This window comes from Ammospiza nelsoni, chromosome 9, assembly GCF_027579445.1.
Source record: "Ammospiza nelsoni isolate bAmmNel1 chromosome 9, bAmmNel1.pri, whole genome shotgun sequence".
Taxonomy (NCBI): Eukaryota; Metazoa; Chordata; class Aves; order Passeriformes; family Passerellidae; genus Ammospiza; species Ammospiza nelsoni.
In genome coordinates this window covers 14818248-14835641 of record NC_080641.1, presented here as the reverse complement: position 1 = coordinate 14835641, position 17394 = coordinate 14818248, and the positions used below count along the sequence as shown (strand labels likewise).

General features: G+C 36.2%; 1 protein-coding gene across 4 annotated transcripts in view; it reads right to left on the bottom strand.

The window, feature by feature from the left end:
- Nucleotides 1–356: 356 nt before the first annotated feature.
- PTPRC (protein tyrosine phosphatase receptor type C) overlaps nucleotides 357–17394 on the bottom strand; it is a 57209-nt gene continuing 40171 nt past the window's right edge. For all 4 annotated transcript variants that reach the window (XM_059478517.1, XM_059478518.1, XM_059478519.1 and 1 more), the window contains 20 exons: nucleotides 16220–16416; nucleotides 14470–14530; nucleotides 13698–13806; nucleotides 12850–12881; nucleotides 11578–11693; nucleotides 10953–11043; nucleotides 10779–10855; nucleotides 10513–10549; nucleotides 10017–10114; nucleotides 8955–9080; nucleotides 7366–7523; nucleotides 6850–6985; nucleotides 6155–6304; nucleotides 5623–5713; nucleotides 5145–5278; nucleotides 4171–4305; nucleotides 3735–3857; nucleotides 3135–3313; nucleotides 2338–2473; nucleotides 357–1581 (listed from right to left, as the gene is read on the bottom strand). In XM_059478517.1, the coding sequence (XP_059334500.1) occupies nucleotides 1309–1581; nucleotides 2338–2473; nucleotides 3135–3313; nucleotides 3735–3857; nucleotides 4171–4305; nucleotides 5145–5278; nucleotides 5623–5713; nucleotides 6155–6304; nucleotides 6850–6985; nucleotides 7366–7523; nucleotides 8955–9080; nucleotides 10017–10114; nucleotides 10513–10549; nucleotides 10779–10855; nucleotides 10953–11043; nucleotides 11578–11693; nucleotides 12850–12881; nucleotides 13698–13806; nucleotides 14470–14530; nucleotides 16220–16416 (2459 nt within the window). In that variant the 3' untranslated portion in view covers nucleotides 357–1308. The remainder of the gene's footprint in view (nucleotides 1582–2337; nucleotides 2474–3134; nucleotides 3314–3734; nucleotides 3858–4170; nucleotides 4306–5144; nucleotides 5279–5622; nucleotides 5714–6154; nucleotides 6305–6849; nucleotides 6986–7365; nucleotides 7524–8954; nucleotides 9081–10016; nucleotides 10115–10512; nucleotides 10550–10778; nucleotides 10856–10952; nucleotides 11044–11577; nucleotides 11694–12849; nucleotides 12882–13697; nucleotides 13807–14469; nucleotides 14531–16219; nucleotides 16417–17394) is intronic.

Below are 17394 nucleotides of genomic sequence, written 5' to 3'. Positions count from 1 at the left end.
CTTTAACCAAGTGTGACTGTACATGTTGTTTAGACAGCTCTCTAAGTGATTTCAATTATGTTTTGTAATGAGAAATTAGGAATGAACAGTGAGAAACTTGGGGCAATGAATCTGTTGCGTGACTGTTTTGTTGATGGCTTCAAGCAAAATAAAATGAAGCCTCTTTCCTCTGCTCTGAGAAAGTCATGACACTTACCTGGGTACACACACAGTTTTAGAAGAATTAAATGATGTGTTTTCCTACTGACATTTGTGAATTTTATCCATGTATAGGACAGCATGAAATTTTATACATTTAGAAGTAAATTATCAGTTTGCATAGTACTAAAAAGCAAAATAATTTTAATTTTGTCAACTATTAATTAACTTTTTTATTTGTTCTAAAAACAGTTGGCTAAAATCCAGCAAGAAATAGTAAAAATATCAAAATTGTAACATACAAAACATCGTTATGAAAAAAAATATCCTGTACCAATTAAAATCTACAAGTAAAATTATCAAAGTATTTTCCAATTCTGAAAAGAGGTTGGAGGCATTCATAGAATAGTCCTTTAAATAAATCTAAGCATAAGAAATAGATATGAAAGCACTCAGTATTTTAAGCTCTACGAGTAAACAGGATGTGTTTTCCACCAGAACCATTTCAATGATCAAATGCCAATCTCCAAACTCCTATAGGAGTATCAGATTAATATATGTGGAGCAATAAGGACACCTTGAGGACACTTAGAAAAATGCAAAAATTTCTATTCTGCATTGATATGGGAGGACTTACACATCCTTTGTAAGTCAAAATTCCTTTGAATTACCACATGATGTAAATTATAAACTCTTAAAACTGGCAAACTCCCACAAGTCCCATGAGTATTATTAATGCTCTCATTAGTCCTGAAATACTAGAATATATGCTTACCTATAGGTTCACTTACTTGCTAGTAGTTTGGAGGATAGACCTGTTCTTGCAACTTAATAATCTTGGTCTGAGTTGCTTTTCTCCTTGTTACAGAAATAAAAAATTTTGCTTTGCGCTCCTCAGCATAGTATTAAACTGTACATGTTTTTTAAAGGAAAAGTAAAAAACAGTGAAGATTTCTGAAGAAGTATTAAATGCAAATCTACACAAAAATTAAAATTCCACAGTTCTTTGTCACTCTCTACAAGTTTCAAGTATTCCTTTAAATTTGTACCTTTCAAAAACCAAAAATAACTAAAATTAAAAAAAAAAAAGTGGGAAGAAGAAGAAATCTTATACCTCCCATTTTGCTTAAGTTTTTTGCAGACAAAAAAGCACTTTTTTTAAATCTAGCTCTAAGTTAGAACTGCATTTGTGGGGCCATTTGTAGAGCTTTCTGTTCCCTTAGTGCTATCTGCAGCCTTAGAACCATCACATATTTCAGGTGCCTCAATTTCCTCTGGCCGTGGTGGGGCAAGATCAGTTGTGATCAAATCACTTTCCTGATCTGATTTTCCTACTTCACTGCAAAATTCAACTTTATCTTCCTGCTGGCTATTCTTCTTTATTTGTCCATTCTGTGCAGGGTAGGTACTGGCAATGGTGTCATACAGAAATTGGTATTGTTCCTTGAAAATAAAGAGAAGAAGTTAGTTAGTTAATGGAATGCTCTGAGTCCAAGAATTAATCCTTTCTTTCTTTTTTCTCTTACATTTTAGAAATGTAGCATGTAGTTGGACAAGCAAGACTGCATATGAAGCACTTCCACAGTTTTTGACATAGAGAGTGTCGTTCCTATGGTTTATTCTGACTTCATGTGTACATAACATCTCTGACACTGTCTGCATCAGATATTCCAGGTTGTCACTCAGTGCTCTTTTCGTTCATAAAGTACCAAAAATACGTTTTTTAGAGTACCTCAGTTGCAAATAACATGTATGATACTGAGTCAGGAAGGCCATGTAATAACCTGTCCATATTGATGACACCCAGGTCTGGTTTGTGGTAATTGCACAGTGTGTGCCACAGTTCCTCTGGAGTGACTAAACAAAACAGTCAGTGGCTGCCAGCCTGCACATGGAGTTCATCTCCCAGCTGCAGAAAGGACACTGCTTGTACATCATGAACCACCTGCAGGAGCAGCAATTTATGCCATTTGTAATTTGATACTGTACACCCTTTGCCAAAGGCAGTACAGAACTGCAGCTCTGCATATCTCAGACTCCATTCCTATCAGCCAGCGCCACTGCCCAAATGGTGGAGTGTGAATGTTCTGATTAGAATCAGTACTCCCTATACAGAAACTATGCCCAAGGCTATGGGGATATTAGTGATCATGGTAAGTAATGTCTTTTTTTTTCTATTAATTCATAAGATTTACTTACAAAGGTGGAGACCATTCCCAGCCTGGCGCGACGAAGTGATTTTACTACTTGGAAAACATCTATTACTTCTTCTGTTTCTGCACTTTCCAAAAGCGTCATTAAAGCACAAAATACACCAGTCTGCTGTGATCCATCACTAGAAGATGATGCAAAATACACATGTAAATTTACAAAGTAAAATCAGAAGTCTTCTGACTAAATGTTAGATATATTTTTAAAACTTTCTACTGAATTATATTTCCAAAGTATTTTTTACTGGACTGAAATTGTCACAATTAAGTATACGTGTAGGATTCACACAGAACATAGTTTATCCCTGAAGTACCACTTAAGGGAAGAGGGAAATTCAAAATTTGAGACTTACAGTCTCAACTATTGTTAGCAGGATTATCTTCTGGTTTAGATGGGATGCAAGGCTATTCCTGGAAATGGTCCTAGAAAAGTGCACTTCTATCCTGGAGCGAGAGATGATCCTAAAAACTCTACTGGATATTCATTAGTACGCCCTGCAAGTGCACTATGACCTAGCATTTCCCCACAAAATAGGTGCACCAGCCAAGAGGAGCTGCTCATAGCACCTGCTGTGTGCCCACACTTGCCCAAGAAAAGTGTGCTTTCTTTTCATCACTACAATCCAAAAGGCCAAGCTTGAGCAATTCAAGGAATCTTCTTGGGAAAGCTGAGTCTCCAGACACACAGAAAGGCTTGTGAGAAAAGGTAGGCATCCCAAAATGATGGTTGCTATGTATACCCAGAACTTAGAGCTAGGTGAATGTGTGTGCTGAATTCAAACCCACCAGCAGTGGACAAGCAGTGGGACACTGCGGGTTCTCCTGCTGTCCTCAGTGACTGGTCTGGCTGGAAGTTTTTGTTTAATATTGAGAATCATGCTGACTAAATCTTTGGGGGTTTCTGGAACATCACAGCCACTCCATTGATGGTACTGATACTGATACACTTTCTGAGTTTCTTTTGTCTGCAAAACAGCAGTGGAGATGTGGTTAATGTTCAGGATAAAATACAGATTCACACAGTAACTCTATTGCTGTGGATTAACAAGGGAAGAACTGCATTCCTGAGGAACTGCAGGGTGATGGTTCTGCCTCATGAATATGAGGTAGGTAGACATCCAAGTACAAAAGACAGCTGATCTCCTGAGACTCCCCTACCACCATCTCAGCAACTCACTAAATAGAAAACTTGAGATAATTTATAGCATTTCTCATGATTGACTGTTGGTCTGGAAGAGAAAAATATTTCCATTTCTTAGAGCAGGAGCTCCTAGAACTGCAGAGGGAACTATTTCTTCTCTTTCTTGAGACTAAGTTTATAAATTTAGTTTTAAATTTAAAAACTCCATGAAAACAGCGTTTCAGAATTTGCAAAGAAACTTTCACCTTCAGATGTGCAACATCAAATGCACGTATGGTATAGCTAGGACCAGAGTTGACATCTGCCATTTGAACTTCTATGCCACCATACGTTTTCTTTCCTTCTCCCCAGTACTGTGCACAGAGTTCCTAAAATGGATAAAAGTACAAGTCAGTGATTAGCACTTAAATCCTTTTTTACTTTGCCTTCCACATGCACTTAGAGACTGTACTGACTTTAAAGGAGTTCCATGGTATTTTAAAATATGGCATCATACACTTTTCCCTGAAAAATTCATTAGAAAGTAAATTAAGTAGGTAAATGATAGGGCAAAATATATTGGAAATGCAAATTCCTCACCCTATGGAAAACATTTGAGCAAGGGAACGAGAGAGTGCAGTGCAGTGTTTTGTTTGCATGTAGAATATATTCAGTGTGTCAGTGTGCAGACAAAGCCCCCACCTGATCTCCCTCCTTCAGCTCTGTCAGCATAACAATGACTTTGACTTTTCTTTGGAACACCATTTGCCAGAAGTCAGAGATAGTTTCCTGCAGTGGTCCCTGTGTTGCAATCATGGCTTTTGGACCCCAGTAACCCTATAAAAGAAATAATTTTTTTCTTCAATTCATTTGAAATATGATTGTCAAACAATACAACTCATCATTTAAGGAATACCCTGTAATAAATTAATGCTGTCTGTTTATAGGGAAAACATGCCTTTCACAGTAGGAATCGGTCTTACAGGAATTCTACTACCCAAATGACACTAACCTCAGTCCTCCTAAGAATATCACTTCAGACTGACAACAAGATATATTGATGCTGCAGTGGCTGAGATCTCACCCTGTCATTTTTTGAAAAGCATAATTTCAAGGGGTAAAACATTCTGTTTTACACAGCCATTTGATTTTACCACTAAGAAATTGTGTTTACACCACACAAAGTTGGTACACCAGTCAATTCACACTGAGCTTCCTAAAAATAAAGATACATTTACCCTGAATAGGTATCTTAACTGTGCAGCATTTCAAAGGATTCAGATAAATGGAACTTAGTGAGTGATTCCATTAAAATCAGTGACTTCATTTATGACCAATAATTGTTCTTCTTTGGATATATCATGATACCAAAAAATTGTTGGCTCCAATTTTCACTGGTAGGGTTTGGTCTATGTGAATAACTATAGTCATATTTCACTAAAAGGGACAATATTAATCTGGTTCCACCTGTAGACAGTTGCCCACTGATGGAAATATATGTTATCATGAGGCCAGGTGAAGGCTAATGGTTTTAAACATAGATGGATTTGCCAATCAGCCATCAGTTCCATCTCCCTTATTCGACTAAATTCTTTTCTATTGTGATGCCAACAAGAGAATAAGAGTTTGAGCGGAAAGCTTGTGAAATGCCTATAGTGAATCCTCTCAATACATACAGTTATGAAGGAAGCATTGATGTATTTGCTGGATTCCTCACAGTCACTGTCCTCATCCGAGGACTCATCTGAATCATGCTCAGCCTCCTTACTGCAATCTTCTTCGTGCCTGATGGGCACTCGGTTAAAGTCATCTGTGTGAGACAAGGTGTCACTGGTTAAAGTCATCTGTGTGAAACAAAGGGTCACTGTCACAGCACACGCCCTGGGGATGGCATTTGTGGGGGCAAGGGAATAGAAAAGGCCAGTCCTTTCACAATAAACTGCAGAACCAAGGCCACCTGGGTTGAAATAAACATTCCCAATAATTCACATTAGTAAAAAATCATCTCTTCTTTTTTAATCACTATAAGAAGTTTGGAATTTCACAGTGTTCAGAAAACTAATCAAATACTACTCTATAAGGTGATTTGCTCATTTTTTCAAAATTTTTCTAATAGAAGAAAATAGATAAAATAAGGCAATGGAAAATACTTACAAGGAATTGAGTTGGCATTCCTATTTTTGCTTTTATTTTCATCCCGATTCCCAATGTTCTGTGTCCGCCACCCCTTATAGGAAGGCAATCGCTGAAGAAAGAGGATATTTGATATTATATTCAATTGAAATGGTTCTTGACATCGTCTCCCCTCAGGACTCTCACACGCAGCCTTCATCTCGCAGTGCCTCTCTCCTTACTTTAGTTCTTTAAACTCTGGTAACATCTGAACTACCATTTAAAAATGCCTGCTACATGATGTACAATGGCACAGGAAATCATGAACACACACACAAGTAATCATTCTGTGAGCTCCATCCGTCTTAAATATATTAACACCAAAGCAGAAATAAAGCTTCATTAACATACAGCTTTTTTTCATGAAGGTAAAGAAACTTTCTGTGCCAGAGAAATAAAATAGCACCTAAATGATCTATTAACCTGTGTTATCTCTCTAGGTCATGACTATTGTGCAAGGCCATTTTTAACATAAGTGGGAAGGAAGGGCTACTGGAATGCAAAGCTTATTTACCTGGAACTCTGCCTCCAGCAGAGAAGGCTCACTCGGGTGGTCTTTTCTTTTCAGATTGTTAAGGGAGGAATGCAGTTCTGAGAGACTGATCTCTGTTTCTCCATACTGATTGTATTCCACCAGTGCTTGATGAATAAGGATGTACTGTGACTGGTGTTTCCCATTTGAAGAGTTTACACATGAAGTTATTAAAGAGTAAAAAAAAAAAAAATCATAACACTTTTTTAAAATCATTATTAAAAGCTATTACTCCTGTGGTAAGTGTTATTAATATTAAGCATTAATATTAAACAGATATCAAATTCAAGTGTTAAAACTTTAAAATGCTGAAATAAGTTAAAAACATGCAATGCATCAGTCCATAACTTTTGTTGTACTCAACTCATATGAAAATTGCACTTGGGCAGAGGTAATTTAGAATTTTTAAAATCCAGTTTGACTCTGTAAGCTCAGTTTTGCATTTATGAATTGTATGCCAAAAAGCTGTTCTCCTTGGCTTCCTCTTCTAAAGTATGAACTTAAAAAGTTGCAGTTCCTAAAATCCAAAAATTATGTTGGAAGTTTTTTTCCCTCTTCATACTTTTCAGAGCTGTATTTTCTATGAACAGCTTCAACTGAACTGAGCAATGCACTTGTGAGAAATACTGCTGAAGCCCTAGACCAGGAGAGTGGTGACAGGAGTTGCAGGGAGATACCTCTACTTGGACCATGAGGCATCTCTGCCGGCGCAGTTTCACGATGTATCCATAAACATCCACTCTGCCCTCTGCGTCCAGCCCCTCCAGCATGGCATCGATCCCGATGTACGTCCCCGTGCGCCCAACGCCGGCACTGCCGTGCACAGAGGGACTTGGTTATCCACAGGCAACGCCATTGATTGGCAACACGAACACTCATCAGCTTGCATTTTTAGTATCTTTTAGTGAAAGCAAGGCCAACATGGCCAAATATGGTGCTTATAGCCAGAGCAGCTCAACATTGATCTGGCTGTTTTCAAAAGTCTGTGTATACTCAGGTTTTATCAACCTGAATTTCTTTCATATCCTTCAAAAACAGGCCTGGTGTATCTTTTACTGCCTCATTTTCAAGTATTTAAAGCAATCCCACAAAATCTGGGATCAGACAAAGACTTTTGCCAGATCCCTGCTCTGAATAGCTTCATTACAGTAATTTAACATTACCAAATTTTTAAAAGAATAATGTATATTTACCTGCAATGAACCACGATTGGACCACTAAAAAAATTGCTGAGGGCGTTAACTCTGCGTCGGAGTTTGAGAAGGAGATGTGGATCCTCAGGGACTCCATGGTCTGGCCAGCTTGTGAACTGGATATGAGTGACATCTCTTCCAGCTGTCCTTTCTCTTCCCTAGAAAAAGTCAAATGTGTTTTTTTTTTTATATATATCAACCTATATATACATTAGTATGTGTATACAGATGTATACATAAATCTAAATGACTAGACTAAAGCCCAAAGCATGAGACTATTGAGTGGACTTTGGTATGTTACTGCTAGACTAAAAGAAAGGACATAAATTTTGATAACCATGATTATAAAACTAAATTAGAAAAAACCCTCAATGACATTTGTTTACTGGCCAAGATTTCATACGCCTGTACAGGCATTTTTCCATTAATTAACCTCAAAATTCTTACTCATAGTTGAGTTATCCAGTTGTGGCTATTCATGCAGTTGTTTGCCATGGTTTCAGTAATTACACATCACTATTCTACCAGAACTACAGAAGTCTCCACTTTCTTGCCATGAACCACTCTTGAATTCCCCAACCAATATCCATTTTATCTTTATTGATATGATGTCAGCTGAACAAAGAGCGGACAGTTCTAAAAATATCAGCCCTCAACCTGCTGCTATCCTTCATTTCTTAAGGGACAGAGTAATGTCTTTGTAAATAGGTAATTTTTAACATCCTGATCTGCTCACTGACCACACAAAGTTACAGCTTTCTTTTAATCAGACCACTTCCTTAGTGAATTTTAATGCAATATGAGACAGCAGAATAGGTATTTCCAGCTGTAATCATGAATCAAGATGGGTGGATTCTGTTGCTTTGCTGAAGATCTGCCAGCAGATTTACTCTTTGAGACTGAATGCTTTTAGCTATAATTTAGGCTCCATTTATTATCATTGAAATTTTTTTGCAAAGGGCCTGAACTGAGCATTTAGCCTTTGATGGCAAATTTTGTTCTCAATTACACATAGGGCAACTAATGTGACTTCAGATGTGTGAAAGAGAGCAATTAACCACCCTTAATGACTTTACACATTTCTAAATGGCGATTTTAAAACACTTATATTTATAAACACACTTGAGATCACCAGAATTTGTGATTGTCCCACTGTACAATTATCAGAAGGGGAAATGATGGTTACCAATGAGTTGCACTGATTTTAGTTGCAGAGGGTTATGCTGAAATACACACAAAGCAGCAATTTTTTTGTGTTAGAGAACAAACTAAATATATAAATACTCCACAGTGTATATATTTATTTTTTACCACTTGGCAGCATAATAGTATAATATATATAATAGTATAATCCTAAATATAGGTTCCAGAGGATTAAGGAAAAATATCTTTTGAAGTTGGGAAATATATATCTAACTCATATTTCTTGCAAAAAATTACATCTATGTCTAAGTTTTCCCTTAAGCTACATGATGCTTAGGAAAGTCAGCAGAGCATCTTCCACTGAGCGCTGACTCTTCTCTCTTAAAATACAGACTCCAAATCAACACTCCAGTTCCAGTCAGTCTCACACTTTTGACTCAACTTACATTTGTGATGTGCAGTTTCTGAATGACATAGTCTGGACATGTTTTACTTTCATAGATCTTCACAATGATGTCCCCATACGTTGCAGTCCCGTTCTCCATTGATGGCCAGTACTGGGCACATTTGTTCTGTGAAGAGAGATAAAGTAAAGTAAGTGATGTGGTGATGTGGCAGAGAACTGAAAGCTAGAAAAAAAACCTAATTTAAAATAAATGGCAACTCAGTTTTCCAACTTTTCAGTTCCAAATATCCAACAACTCAGGTCTCTGACCTGAAATTTATGGCCATGGTATTTAACTTCAGATGTATAGTGAAGAAAAAAAAATCCTGTACACTAGTGAAACAATTAAGAGTTTATGGCCATGGTATTTAACTTCAGATGTATAGTGGAGAAAAAAAAATCCTGTACACCAGTGAAACAATGAAGAGTGACTGCTACTGTTGCCTGATGGCTGAAGAAATGTTTGCAGCTACTTCCATGCCTTGTTTTTCAGTCTTCAATGAGGGCTGCTGCTCCTGCCTGCCTATAACATCAGCTTGGGTGTGCTGCAGATCTGCAGGCTGTCAACATCTTTAACTGCAGTTAAAACAGCAGTTCCCCTTCTTCCTGCTGTACCTGGAATAAGGAAAAAAGCAGGCCAGAAGCACCCAGCCTTCCACTTTAAAAAAGGCAACAGAGCTAAAATATTCTTTCTAGGATCTCCTGAGAGCACTGCCAGGTTATCAGAATAGACAGGAGAAAAATAGAAACCATACCTTTTCTGACAGATCTATGAGGAGCTACAGTTCTACCTTGAGCCCTTTTCTGGATTAATTAGCTATAATTTGGAAGCTCACCCTCTGCTACATACTGCTGTGACTAAAGTAATATTTTCTGGTAAGACTCATAATTCATAAGGCAACACTGTTTTGGCATGCTTTCCAACACAGGTTCTGCCACAATGAGAGAAAAAAAAAAAGCACTTAAGAAGAGTATGAAATTCAGCACAGCACAGCAATCCACTTAGTTTTCAGGAAAAAGAAGGAGGGAAAGATAGAAGGAGGGAAGGACAGATGTTTCTCACCCTCTTTCCTTCCTCACAGCGAGTCACCATGACAATAATGGTTGCCTTCTGTTCCCAGATCATTCTCCAGAAATCATCTGTGGTTTCATCCTTGGGGCCTAGAAGGAGATAATTTAGGGGCCTTTTTCAGAGTGCAACCAAATGGAAAAACACCTGCATGCTTAGCCAGGCAATCTGAAGAGCTAACCAGAGATCATACAAAAAACAGTCACAGACTTAATTTCATTATGGCTGCAACCATTAGGCTACAGCATTTAAAAACTCTCATCTGAATCTTTAGTGCATAGCTATGAAATTTGAAAACTTCTGGTGTAAAATCATACTGCCTTTGAAGTAATTGTCACAAAATTTCCTAAGCAAAAACTCATTGACAACTTTGTCATATTAAATTTCAAAATGTCAGATTTTCATTTTTTCATTTCATTACTAATAGGATTTTACTACTCAAAAAAATGGGTGAATAAAGAAAGCATATTCTTTTAAGATTTTAAATTACCTTGTGCAGCAATATATTTTCTTGGTTCTTTGAAGCCCTGTGAAAAGTACATTGTTTTCAACTTTTAGAAAGAAAGCATGAACAATCTCAAAGGTTTGCAACTTTAAAAAAAAAATTCAATATGCAACAATTCAATAATACCAAATACATTACAAAGGTGAAAGCAACCCCAATGGAAATCCTCCAAGGTACTGATGCTTCAAATGCACAGACAACAGGATTTCTTTCATAGTGTCTAAGACTTTTTTAAAGTAAAAGTCACTCACATCAATATAACTTGCATTGATATAGTCTGATCCTGGATCTCCTGGCATCTCTGAGAGCTCAACACGGTTATGGTCATCTGTTTAAATCATTTAAACCAAAACAATTACATTATCTCAAGGCAGTGACAAATCAAACATATATAAACCCATGTTAAAATTATTACAAATACTCACATGGAAGAATATCAATGTAACGGTTTTTGTTCTGATTATGGCTCTTTTTGGCCTCCTTTATAGAAAATTTACTGAAGACTCTAGGAATACTCTGTAAAATACAAAATTTATTTTATTAGTTAAGCCTAGATTTAAAATAGTCAAATGAATATGGAAATAATTTGGAATTACTGAATCTGGAAGGTAACATTATACTTCATAAGATATTAATTCATACATTTCTTCTATCTAAAGTTTAAAAAAATCTTCTCCTTAATATAGTTGGTATATATCTCCACAATTAAATATTATTTATATCCCCATGGCTATGCACTAAGACAAAACTTTAAAAATATGTATTAAAAGGCACTTTAGGATGAGAGGTACTTAGACTGCATACTTTATACTTTTGCTGAAGAACACCTTCAGGAAAAAAAAGAGTATTTTCATCTTACAATGGGGAGAGACTGGTAGCAAAATTAATTGAGGACTATTTGACCTTAGCTTAGACTATTTGACCTTTCTACATCATTTCTTTCTAACTAGTATAAATACAACAGTACATGTACTTCAAACATGCTCCTGGACGGAATTCTTCCAACCACTTGGATAAAAACCTGTGGTATATTTTGAGTGAAGGACGAACCTGAAATTCTTCCAAGAAGAGCCTTCCTTCATCTGCAATCTTCCTCTTGTATGTGTCCAGCAATAGCTCTGAGGGTATTGGCTCTATGTTGAGAAGTTGCTTGTCATCATCTTTAACTGTGTAAATAAGTCAAATGTTTATTTTTGCTGATGTTGAAAATGTTCATTACACTTCAGTAAACATGATTCTAAAACTGCTAGACAAATTAAGAAAAGAATTAAACTCTTTCTTTAACTTGGTGTATTTATTTTTATAAAACTGGTGTTGCCTGAGGCAGCTGTGAGCAAACAGGCTGTGGGAATAAGAGAACTTTTCCAGCTCTGCTGCCTGACTGGAGACACCTCTGGAGGAGGTCACATGCAGGGACAGCACATCAATACTTTTGCACAAAATGGTGACTGCCATATTCAGGGCACAGCAACTGCCTCAACAGCCACAACAGTTCCACAGCCTTGCCTTCTGCCTCAGTTCTGCTCAGTCTTTGTCAGTGATTAAAATAGAACAACATGCATCACCTAACTTTCCACATTTTCTCCAGTTTGTGTTCTGAGTTGTAATAATTTGCAATATCATCTTGAATGAAAAAAAACCAATTGAACAACTTTTAACACCTCTTATTAGACATACATTAATTTTTAATTTACATTGAAAAGTTGTGTCTAAGCATATGGATTTGAATTTCAACTAAGTCCTACTTTCCATTTAATGCTTTCTTTATTTTCTGCAAATTTTAGTGTTCTAAATTATTTTTTTCTTGAAACTTTCTGGTATTGACTGATCGTGTCCTTCTTCACAGGTTTTGAAATCTTGTGCAAAAAGGTGCAAAAAAATTCCATTCTTTGGGATTTGACAGTCTTCAAAATTTTTCAGTAAAAAATAACTAATGGCTAATGTTGAGTCTCTTGTTTTGGAAAAAGGTGCACAGAAAAGGGAAATCATGTTTTTAACTGGATTTTATTCTGGACTTATTCTCACTGTTAAACATATCAGACATTGTCTGGGATAACTAACTGGGTTTTTAATTGACTAATAAATAAGAATTTTTCAAACACTGATGAACTTTCAATTCACTCAAGTATAAATACTTCTTTTATGTATTTACTGAAGTATTTTTGTCCACCACATAAGGTGTTATCATTTTGATACCTGTAATCTGTGTAGGCAACCTAGAATGCAAAAAACCCAAAGTCGGTAGCAAGACATGAGCCTAATTTTATTTCCATTTGCTAAATGGAAATAAATATGAATTGCTAAATATATGAAGATACTCACCTGCAACAAGGTTCACGCCTTCTGAAGAATTGCTGTAAGAAGCAAAAGCACCTGTAAATGCTTTGACTAGTAAGATATATATAATAATAAGTTAATAAAATCAGTGAAACAAGAGTTCTACACCTGGGATTATGCAGAGGTGCTTGGGATCCTCCTCCTGCCCCAAGGCCGAGAAACAAGGTGGCCACATCAAAAACCTGTAGTGCCTGCATGACTTTGCCTATCTCACCTACAACAAACCTGTGTTTAATTTCTTCGCTGAAGTGACTACTCACACCATCTTCTCTTCTCTTGCTAGTGACAGAAAACTAACACATACACAAAGTACAGTAAGTTGAAATGCTAAGTAGCCACAGGCATCAGGGAATGCAATGGCCCTCCTTCTATTGCCATCCTCTGTGCTACAGAGCTGCTGAGCCATCGAGAGGGCACTGTAATAACAACCTCCCTGAGCTATTGTTCAGGGTGAACAAGCATTTAAAAGAGTTCCAATAAAGTGTGGATTATTTTCATTACTTTTGATTTAAATCATGAAGGAAATGTTTTCCAGATATTTCTGAATTTTTTTTCACAAAACTAGGGACAAGTCATTTTGTTCTGCACCCCAAACAAGGGTAGAGCAGTGAGATTTTAAATCTATTTCGCTATATTTGTTCTGCTGACAAACACCAAAAAATTAGTTTCTTTTAAAATGATTTAAAGGTAAAAGGATACCTTTTCCCAGGATTAATGAAACATCAAATTTGTACCATTTTGTCATTACCCACTGTGTAATCTTGTGGAAAAACCAAAGCCACACCCATGCCCCTTCCATTTATGTAAGAGAGGGAGACAAACATGAAGCTTACCTAAGCTTTTTTTGGTGAAGATCATAGATTTTGTACAGAACCACCAGTAAAGCAATTACAGTCACAATGATCAAGAATACCAAGAATATAATCAAGGCTTTAGAATTATCTACCAACAGAAAAAGAATACATTTATTATTTTAAAATAACTTTTAAACAAAGAAACCTTTATACTCCCTAGAACCAGTGCTCATCAATTTTTGGTTTGGGGTCCTTTTTGAGAAAAAAACTAAACAGGTTTGAGTTTGCTATGCCAAAGTAGAGGAAGGAATTTTATGTTTTCATTAAGAAAACTTTCCCTTAAATTCTCCATGTCCACCTGCCAAAATGCTACAACTCAGTGGTTCAGCATTACTGTGCTTGTCTCCTGCTCTGTGTGACCTGTACAGTTCAGCTCTCAGCTGTTCCTGATCTGGGAATTGGGAACCTCTGCCAAGTCACAGATGTTCAGCTCCTGAAATGCAGGATCCGAACACAGGAAAATCATCCAAAAGTGAATCATGTCAGTCAGAGAAATTACTTTCTAGTTGCATTTGAATGCTTCCTGAAGAAACCACAGCTGTGGAATAATTCTGCGTTATGATTAATGACTTGTCAACATGATCTGCTATATTAATGCTGAATGGGGATATTTTTCAAATGCAGATCAAATATTAACTATAAAACAGGAAGTTTGGATTTTTAATTAGGAGTAATTTAACTGAATTGACAATTTATATTATTTATATTATGCTAAAATCAAAAGGGAAAAATACTGTACATATTTACTTACATCTGGTTTTTATACTCCCCTCTAATGCTGGCCCATTGTGTTTTCCATTAAAGACAAAGATCTGCATGTAATGGGTGACAATAACAGAGATGTTCAGACATAACAAGTAAAAATTTCTGCATACAATTATTAAAAAACAAATTACAATGGATTTTTCAAATTCATCCCTCTATTGACAACATCATTGACAGCAGTGTCTGCTGTCAATCTCTGTATGGACATTTATGGTGCAGATCAGGTTTCTACCCAAGTTACAGCAAGACCTGGATTCAAAAATATGGAGCTGACAGGAAAAAGAATTTAGAAAAATAGGAAACACACTTTAAAAAATAAAAAACAGATGCATCTCAAAGTAAAATCAATTTTATCTTTTATTAAGCCTCTTAAATCTGAAAAATAACTGTGCAATATATAAAAACCTCATTTGCTGCAGTAGTAAATATACAAATAGTCCACTGAATTTGATGGTTTTAGTACAAATTTATGTATGGGTAGGTAATTCATAGAAGTTTAATTAAATATGGTGTTTTCTTGCATCTTTAACTTTTGGGTACTTTAAATGGTGTTAAAACACATTGTTCAACTGTGTTTGTTTTGTCATATATTTAATATTTATTTGATCTTTTATATTTCCTTAATGGAAATTCCTATCAGGTCTAAAAGACAGCTTGCAGTCAAATATTTCACACTGGGGTTTTTTTCCCTTGTGAATTTTCTATAACTTGACCAGAGTCTTTTCATTACCAGCTAAGCCCATAAGGCTTTCTCCAGTTTTTGGGAAAAAATTAAGCAAAATATCTGCAAAGCAGAAGCCAGGATTTAGAGGTGCAGAAACAAATTCCTCCTGTAAGAAAAACCACTCACAGAAAGTGGTGAACAAAAACCTTTAAATGGCACAGTGGTTCTGTGCTACTGGGACAATGCAAGGATCTTTTGCTCCTACAGGACCACATCTTAATTTTTCAAATATAAAGCTCTCTGAGCAGCATCTGTTGGGAAAAGCCTGACAAAATATTGACATGAAACTGAGATTACTCAAGTTCCCTGATACTGCATTTGTGCAGGTAAAGTCAGAGAAGGAGGAAAAGACTGTGGGGAATAAGTGAAACTGCTTCCTAAAAGTAATAAACTGGTTTCTTTCTTGTCTAAACTTAACTGAGAGGAGCTATCAGGACATAAGAAATATTCCTACTGGCCGTATTAAGGGAATCACACAAGACCATTGGTTTTGCAGGCAACCTCAAAAGGGTGAAATGCCTGACAGAAGAGAAAATTGCAGGAAAGTGAAGGCATAAACAGAGGATGCTATATTTTGTATGGACACAAGGACTGGCTTGTAAGAAGCTGATGTAACGGCATGCAAAAGGATCTGAACTGCTTTACACTAATTAGGCCCTGAAGAACCAAAAATCTTCATTCTTTAAATGGAATATGTTTTAAAAACTAAAATATCTGTCATACTCAAGAAACTGTTTAAATCTTATGAGCCAAGTACAGTCTATTCTGCTTGAATTTTTCTTGCTGTTAGAACCTATGTGGAATAGCACACCAGAGATTGCTTGATAGGTTAGGCACATATGCATTTTAGTTCCAAAATAATTATTACTTTTTTTATACCTGAGGCCTATAGATTAAAAATTTTCTTCTCTGCCACCAAATTTGCCTTTTTCCCCTAAAATCAAGCATAATATACTTAAACACTGAAAATGCAGCAATATTTTATATATTTTAATGCAATAAGCTAACTTACCTTAAATGTATATTTTTTGAGGTAAAGGAGATTTTCTTTTTTAAATTCACATTTGCTTTCATTATCAGGTTTTTCTTCGTTCTCCCAAATCAATATAAATTTTGCATATGGTCCAGACACATTTGTTTTTTTGCATGTAATCTGGACAGCATTATCAGCTGTCAATATTGTTTTAATGTGCTTCACTTCTCCTGGTACTGTAGACAAAAAAAAGGCTTACTTGCTCTATTCTCATAATTTCAAGCTCAACATTTCAAGCTGTATGTGCTCATGTCTGTTTCCTGTCTTCTCTCAATAACTTCATATATTTTCTTCCTTAAAAATTTCAGTCCCAATTTAATAAGTAACAAGATAAATAATCAACTTTGACTTAATCGTGAGCTTATCTAAGCTGAAACAGATGTGACATGGAAATGAAATGCTCTACTGACAGACTGCAAAAATAGTGAGATGGCAACTCTCTCTTACATCTGACATCACTTTCGCATTTGAGGAACATGGGGCAACAGACAAGACAGGAGAAAAAAAGAGTTCTCCATGTGAATATTTGTTTCAAAACTATTTTAAATGAAATTTCTCCCAGAAGTCACTAGTATATTCTAATATTTAGAACAGTGTCCTTACACTTAAGTCTGGCTTAAAGCCACAAGAACTTGTTAATGATACAGAATCTGTTAAGTCTAATCTGTGGTTTCAAACTCTAGTTTCTTCTGTTGCTGCAAATGTTGCAGGCTTCAGACTGAGGGGCACAGCCAAGGGACCTTTCACTATAAGCTGGTAAAACCTTTCAGAAAGTAAATGAGGCAGCCTTTGTAAGGCAGCCACATTTCAGAAGCCATATCTCAGTAGTCACATTTCAGGAGAACACCACCATGGAAATTTTCTACAAAATCATGTCAACTTGCAAAACAGCATGTTGAGAAAAAATAAAACAAAAAAACTGCAGCTTCATGTGAAGAGCTAAGACCTATAAGGCTCTAAAAGCAGATCAAATATCCAGAGGAGTGTCAGGATATTTGACTTGTCTGAATGTGAGGTTACATCATAGCTGATAATTTTTATCCACAGAGCAGATCTGTTAGATTCCTATTCCACATGCTGCTGAGAGAGATGTGACAAGGAGAAAGTTAACATTTCTGGAGGCCATGTTTGTTGAAAATGAAAACATCCTTTAT